Genomic DNA, 7,935 nt, shown 5'->3' with positions numbered 1-7,935 from the left:
AACACACCAATAAGGTGAGGAAGGAGGGAAACTGACAATAGTGGTCTGTTTCTTAATGGTTAAAATGGAAGTGCTCTTTGACCCTAGTCCATAGGCATCTGAGAAACATACTTTATAGCCCTGTTAGTTAATCACCAACTGCAGTGTGTAGGGCCTTAGTCAGTCCAGTAGTCAAATGTTTTATGTCGGCCTTGTCTTTACAATAAAACTACCCAGCAAACAGGGGACGTCCAGGGGAACATGACACAACCTCCCGATGTTCCGCGACTCATTTTTTTTGTTTGCAGGGTAAGTAGCTAGCCCAGAGGTTTGCAAGCGTTTTTTGGTCTGTGACCCCATTTTGATACAAAAAAAATATTCAACAGCCAATGATAACTTTTTTTTTTTTTTTTAATTGGGACGATGACAGGCTTGTCAGTGCTTTTGATGGAATTTCAATCTGAAGACAGTCTGGTTTGAAGTGACTGAAACGCATCAGAAAGGTATTGAGAAGTTCACCAGATGTTGATTAGAAAATAAAAGATCATCGTCAATATCGGATTTATTTCCTGGTCTTGTCCACTGGGTTTCTGAAGGCTTGTGGACATTACTGTAGAGAGAAACCGAATACAGAACTCTGACCATGACAGACTGACCAGGTGAATCCAGGTGAAAGATATGATCTCTTATTGATGTCACTTGTTAAATCCACTTCAAATCAGTGTATATGAAGAAGGATTTTTAAGCCTCGAGACAGCTGAGACGTGGATTGTGTCTGTGTGCCATTCAGAGTGTGACTGGGCAAGACAAAATATTTAAATGCCTTTGAACAGGGTAGTAGGTGCCTTTGAACAGGGTATGGTAGTAGGTGTCTTTGAACAGGGAATGGTGGTAGGTGTCTTTGAACAGGGTATGGTAGTAGGTGTCTTTGAACAGGGAATGGTGGTAGGTGTCTTTGAACAGGGTATGGTAGTAGGTGCCTTTGAACAGGGGTATGGTAGTAGGTGTCTTTGAACAGGGAATGGTGGTAGGTGTCTTTGAACAGGGTATGGTAGTAGGTGCCTTTGAACAGGGTATGGTAGTAGGTGCCTTTGAACAGGGTATGGTAGTAGGTGTCTTTGAACAGGGAATGGTGGTAGGTGTCTTTGAACAGGGTATGGTAGTAGGTGTCTTTGAACAGGGTATGGTAGTAGGTGCCTTTGAACAGGGGTATGGTAGTAGGTGCCTTTGAACAGGGGTATGGTAGTAGGTGCCTTTGAACGGGGTATGGTAGTAGGTGCCTTTGAACGGGGTATGGTAGTAGGTGCCTTTGAACAGGGTATGGTAGTAGGTACCTTTGAACAGGGTAGTAGGTGCCTTTGAACAGGGGTATGGTAGTAGGTGCCTTTGAACAGGGTATGGTAGTAGGTGCCTTTGAACAGGGTATGGTAGTAGGCGCCTTTGAACAGAGTGTGGTAGTAGGTGCCTTTGAACAGGGGTATGGTAGTAGGTGCCTTTGAACGGGGGTATGGTAGTAGGTGCCTTTGAACAGGGGTATGGTAGTAGGTGCCTTTGAACAGGGGTATGGTAGTAGGTGCCTTTGAACGGGGTATGGTAGTAGGTGTCTTTGAACAGGGTATGGTAGTAGGTACCTTTGACCAGGGTAGTAGGTGCCTTTGAACAGGGGTATGGTAGTAGGTGCCTTTGAACAGGGGTATGGTAGTAGGTGCCAGGCGAACCGGTTTGTGTCGAGGGCTGCAACCCTGCTTGGGTTTTTCACTTTATAGCTTAAACCGTTCAAAAGATAGCGCCACATTTGTAGGAAGAAAACAGAAACCGGTTACTCGGTCTAACCCCGATTCTATGAACCAAGCATGATTTTATTTCATTCATAGTTTCTCTCATGACCCCCATGTTTCAAAATTAGGCTGTTAAAATATGCCTATATACACACACACACGTCGTTATAGACCAGTGTATAAGTGCTGTTGTTTCCATGAACAAAGTGACCTAGGACAGATTTACCACCAGACCGCTTAACGGGTATGGTTTATCACCGTTTTATAACAGCGGCCGGGCGGAACAAATCACAGATTCATATCACCATGGAGATAAGAACTGCACAGGCTTATATATATATATATATATATATTTTTTTTAGTTACTTCTTACTTTTGTAGGTATTTTTCTTAAAACAAAATTGTTGGTTAAGGGCTTGCATTTCCCTGTAAAGGTTGTATTCGGTGCATGTGACAAATACAATGTTATTTGATACATCCATCTATCTTACACTTGTCTTCATGGTACCAATGTCGTTACACTGAGCCTCACCTGCCAGGTAGACAGCGAAGGAGATAAATCTATGGTATCGGACCAGGAACTGGAGCGGTTCTTCTCTCTGCACCAACGCACCAAAGTACTCCGCCAATGTCTCACCATAGAAGAAGTAGTTGACACAAACCAGGAAGTACCTTTAAAAGAATAAATAATAATAATAATGATAATTAAAAGGAAGGCAAACAAGTCAATATCAATTCACACAAATCATCATCAGGATAAAACTACTTGAAGGAAAACAGGGATATTGTATTCATTCCTTTTGGTTTTGTGTGTTTTTTTTTTCTGTTTTTTTTTCTCCAGAGGTCAGAGTTCAATTGGTGGAGGGTTAGGCTGTTCAGAGGGCATGCTGCGTGTGTACTTTCCAAATGGACTTGCCTAGTTAAATAAATAAAAAGGTACAACAAAAATAAATGAAAACTTCCAGCATGGCAGTGGCATTTGCTCATGGTTGGCTCAACTCAAGCCTTGGTGCGTATGAGTTTGTTTGTGTGCCTTTATGGGAAAAGGTTGCTCTGCTCTACAGAAACCTAAAAATAAAATAAAAAATGTTTTAAACAAGGCGAGGGGGGGGGGGGTGGAATCTATATTCAGACTATTACCTGAAAAATAAAACTAGTCGTCATTTTTGACAGAGAGACTGTTAAACCCAACCATCTCTGTCCCCTGGGATTCAAAGGCACAAACTTCTAGAGAGAGAGAGAGAGAACTCTCCAGAACTCTACCATCCCCCGGATTCACACCTCTGGTCCTGGGTACTCCGTTACTAGGGCCCTTCCAGAACACTCTCCCCCGGGCTAGAGTCATGTGACCTGGTCAGACACGATTGTACCTGGTGAGGATATCAAACCCCCTCAACACAGTCTGTTCTTTAGTTGGACATAGATGCCAGGAGAGACAACAGGTCAGAACTCTGCACCTCAACACAACTCACCACTAGGCCCTTCCTATAAGGACACTGCACCTCAACACTAGGCCCTTCCTGTTAGGACACTGCACCTCAACACAAATCACCACTAGGCCCTTCCTATAAGGCCACTGCACCTCAACACAACTCACCACTAGGCCCTTCCTATAAGGACACTGCACCTCAACACAACTCACCACTAGGCCCTTCCTATAAGGCCACTGCACCTCAACACAACTCACCACTAGGCCCTTCCTGTTAGGACACTGCACCTCAACACAACTCACCACTAGGCCCTTCCTGTTAGGACAGTGCACCTCAACACAACTCACCACTAGGCCCTTCCTATAAGGACACTGCACCTCAACACAACTCACCACTAGGCCCTTCCTATAAGGCCACTGCACCTCAACACAACTCACCACTAGGCCCTTCCTGTTAGGACACTGCACCTCAACACAACTCACCACTAGGCCCTTCCTATAAGGACACTGCACCTCAACACAACTCACCACTAGGCCCTTCCTATAAGGCCACTGCACCTCAACACAACTCACCACTAGGCCCTTCCTATAAGGACACTGCACCTCAACACAACTCACCACTAGGCCCTTCCTATAAGGACACTGCACCTCAACACAATTCACCACTAGGCCCTTCCTGTTAGGACACTGCACCTCAACACAACTCACCACTAGGCCCTTCCTATAAGGCCACTGCACCTCAACACAACTCACCACTAGGCCCTTCCTGTTAGGACACTGCACCTCAACACAACTCACCACTAGGCCCTTCCTGTTAGGACAGTGCACCTCAACACAACTCACCACTAGGCCCTTCCTATAAGGACACTGCACCTCAACACAACTCACCACTAGGCCCTTCCTGTTAGGACACTGCACCTCAACACAACTCACCACTAGGCCCTTCCTGTTAGGACAGTGCACCTCAACACAACTCACCACTAGGCCCTTCCTATAAGGACACTGCACCTCAACACAACTCACCACTAGGCCCTTCCTATAAGGCCACTGCACCTCAACACAACTCACCACTAGGCCCTTCCTGTTAGGACACTGCACCTCAACACAACTCACCACTAGGCCCTTCCTATAAGGACACTGCACCTCAACACAACTCACCACTAGGCCCTTCCTATAAGGACACTGCACCTCAACACAACTCACCACTAGGCCCTTCCTATAAGGACACTGCACCTCAACACAATTCACCACTAGGCCCTTCCTGTTAGGACACTGCACCTCAACACAACTCACCACTAGGCCCTTCCTATAAGGACACTGCACCTCAACACAATTCACCACTAGGCCCTTCCTGTTAGGACACTGCACCTCAACACAACTCACCACTAGGCCCTTCCTATAAGGACACTGCACCTCAACACAACTCACCACTAGGCCCTTCCTATAAGGCCACTGCACCTCAACACAACTCACCACTAGGCCCTTCCTATAAGGACACTGCACCTCAACACAACTCACCACTAGGCCCTTCCTATAAGGACACTGCACCTCAACACAATTCACCACTAGGCCCTTCCTGTTAGGACACTGCACCTCAACACAACTCACCACTAGGCCCTTCCTATAAGGCCACTGCACCTCAACACAACTCACCACTAGGCCCTTCCTGTTAGGACACTGCACCTCAACACAACTCACCACTAGGCCCTTCCTGTTAGGACAGTGCACCTCAACACAACTCACCACTAGGCCCTTCCTATAAGGACACTGCACCTCAACACAACTCACCACTAGGCCCTTCCTGTTAGGACACTGCACCTCAACACAACTCACCACTAGGCCCTTCCTGTTAGGACAGTGCACCTCAACACAACTCACCACTAGGCCCTTCCTATAAGGACACTGCACCTCAACACAACTCACCACTAGGCCCTTCCTATAAGGCCACTGCACCTCAACACAACTCACCACTAGGCCCTTCCTGTTAGGACACTGCACCTCAACACAACTCACCACTAGGCCCTTCCTATAAGGACACTGCACCTCAACACAACTCACCACTAGGCCCTTCCTATAAGGCCACTGCACCTCAACACAACTCACCACTAGGCCCTTCCTATAAGGACACTGCACCTCAACACAACTCACCACTAGGCCCTTCCTATAAGGACACTGCACCTCAACACAATTCACCACTAGGCCCTTCCTGTTAGGACACTGCACCTCAACACAACTCACCACTAGGCCCTTCCTATAAGGACACTGCACCTCAACACAACTCACCACTAGGCCCTTCCTATAAGGCCACTGCACCTCAACACAATTCACCACTAGGCCCTTCCTGTTAGGACACTGCACCTCAACACAACTCACCACTAGGCCCTTCCTGTTAGGACACTGCACCTCAACACAACTGAGAACTAGTGTAGATGGTATCCCTGTCTCCTGTCTGGTGATAAAGTGTAGATGGTATCCCTGTCTCCTGTCTGGTGATAAAGTGTAGATGGTATCCCTGTCTCCTGTCTGGTGATAAAGTGTAGATGGTATCCCTGTCTCCTGTCTCCTGTCTGGTGATAAAGTGTAGATGGTATCCCTGTCTCCTGTCTGGTGATAAAGTGTAGATGGTATCCCTGTCTCCTGTCTCCTGTTTGGTGATAAAGTGTAGATAGTATCCCTGTCTCCTGTCTGGTGATAAAGTGTAGATGGTATCCCTGTCTCCTGTCTGGTGATAAAGTGTAGATGGTATCCCTGTCTCCTGTCTCCTGTTTGGTGATAAAGTGTAGATAGTATCCCTGTCTCCTGTCTGGTGATAAAGTGTAGATAGTATCCCTGTCTCCTGTTTGGTGATAAAGTGCAGATGGTATCCCTGTCTCCTGTCTCCTGTTTGGTGATAAAGTGTAGATAGTATCCCTGTCTCCTGTCTCCTGTCTGGTGATAAAGTGTAGATGGTATCCCTGTCTCCTGTCTGGTGATAAAGTGTAGATGGTATCCCTGTCTCCTGTCTCCTGTGTGGTGATAAAGTGTAGATGGTATCCCTGTCTCCTGTCTCCTGTTTGGTGATAAAGTGTAGATGGTATCCCTGTCTCCTGTCTGGTTATAAAGTGTAGATGGTATCCCTGTCTCCTGTCTGGTGATAAAGTGTAGATAGTATCCCTGTCTCCTGTCTGGTGATAAAGTGTAGATGGTATCCCAGTCTCCTGTCTGGTGATAAAGTGTAGATAGTATCCCTGTCTCCTGTCTGGTGATAAAGTGTAGATAGTATCCCTGTCTCCTGTCTGGTGATAAAGTGTAGATGGTATCCCTGTCTCCTGTCTGGTGATAAAGTGTAGATGGTATCCCTGTCTCCTGTCTCCTGTCTGGTGATAAAGTATAGATAGTATCCCTGTCTCCTGTCTCCTGTCTGGTGATAAAGTATAGATAGTATCCCTGTCTCCTGTTTGGTGATAAAGTGCAGATGGTATCCCAGTCTCCTGCTGGTCATTCTATGTCCTCTAACCTAGCCTCAGGACAGTCGCACATATAATTAAAACCGGAAACAGTTGATGGCTCTCTATTTTTCAGAGATGAGAAAGTCGGGGGGGGAGAGAGAAGAGAGAGAGAGAGGGGACAGAGAAGGGGGGTACAGAGAGAAGAGAAAAGCGAGCGAGAGAAAAACGAGAGGGGGGAGAGAGAGAGGAGGGGGGGACAGAGAGATGAGAATAGAGAGTGAGAGACAGAGAGAGAAAAACGAGAGGGGGGAGATAAGAGGGAGTGAAAAAAAAGGATAATCGAAACCGACAAGAAAGATATAGTCGGTCCTTACCAGCTGAGTGTCCTGAACCAGGGCAGCTCGTAGGAATGGTAGACTCTGTAGCCGATTTCTATGATCTCCTGAAAACACTTGATCTGGATGGTCATCACCTACCAAGGAGAGAGAACGAGAGAGAAAGAGAGGGGTGGGGGGGTGAGAGAGGAGTTAGGACCAGTGTTTGGGGGGTAACCCATATAAAATAATAACTTTTTGTGGTTACTTAAAAAATAAATAATAATGTGGTAATATTACGAACTCCCCCTTTTTTAAGCGTTTACCTTCACGTGGAGAATCCAGATTAAAATGGATAGAGGGTGTGCATCTGATCTGGAGAATCCAGATTAAAATAGAAGAGGGTTGATCTGATCTGGAGAATCCAGATTAAAATGGATAGAGGGTGTGCATCTGATCTGGAGAATCCAGATTAAAATGGATAGAGGGTTGATCTGAGTTGATTCCCACCAATATTTTCACGTTAAAATCGCCACTGCAAATTAGTAGACTATCTTTGGTTCCTCCTACCTCTCAGGGATAGGCGGCACGCTTGCGCACCACTTGGCCAATAGCCAGGGAAAATGCAGAGCGCCAGATTTAAATAAAATACTATAAAAATCAAACTTTCATTAAATCACACATGTTAGATGGCAAATTACAGCTACACTCGTTGTGAATCCAGCCAACATGTCAGATTTCAAAAAGGCTTTTCGGCGAAAGCATAAGAAGCTATTATCTGTTGATAGCACAACAGTAAACAAAGAGGGTAGCATATTTCAACCCTGCAGGCACCACACAAAACGCAGAAATAAAATATAAATCATGCCTTACCTTTGACGAGCTTCTTCTGTTGTCACTCCAATATGTCCCATAAACATCACAGATGGTCCTTTTGTTTGATTAATTCCATCGTTATATATATATATCCAAAATGTCAATTTATTTGGCGCGTTTGATCCAGAAAA

The 7,935-nt window shown here is 45.9% G+C and overlaps 1 protein-coding gene across 1 annotated transcript in view; it reads right to left on the bottom strand.

Moving 5' to 3' along the window:
- Positions 1-7,935, bottom strand: part of LOC139411820 (phosphatidate cytidylyltransferase 1-like) — a 66,956-nt gene that overhangs the window by 32,302 nt on the left and 26,719 nt on the right. The window contains exons 4-5 of the mRNA XM_071158561.1: positions 6,989-7,086; positions 2,249-2,429 (exon numbers count right to left, since the gene is read on the bottom strand). Of these exons, the coding sequence (XP_071014662.1) occupies positions 2,249-2,429; positions 6,989-7,086 (279 nt within the window). The remainder of the gene's footprint in view (positions 1-2,248; positions 2,430-6,988; positions 7,087-7,935) is intronic.

The sequence above is a fragment of the Oncorhynchus clarkii genome, chromosome 6 (genome assembly GCF_045791955.1).
Source record: "Oncorhynchus clarkii lewisi isolate Uvic-CL-2024 chromosome 6, UVic_Ocla_1.0, whole genome shotgun sequence".
NCBI classification, from domain to species: domain Eukaryota; kingdom Metazoa; phylum Chordata; class Actinopteri; order Salmoniformes; family Salmonidae; genus Oncorhynchus; species Oncorhynchus clarkii.
Note: the sequence above shows the minus strand (reverse complement) of the source record. Positions and strands in the feature narration are given on the sequence as shown.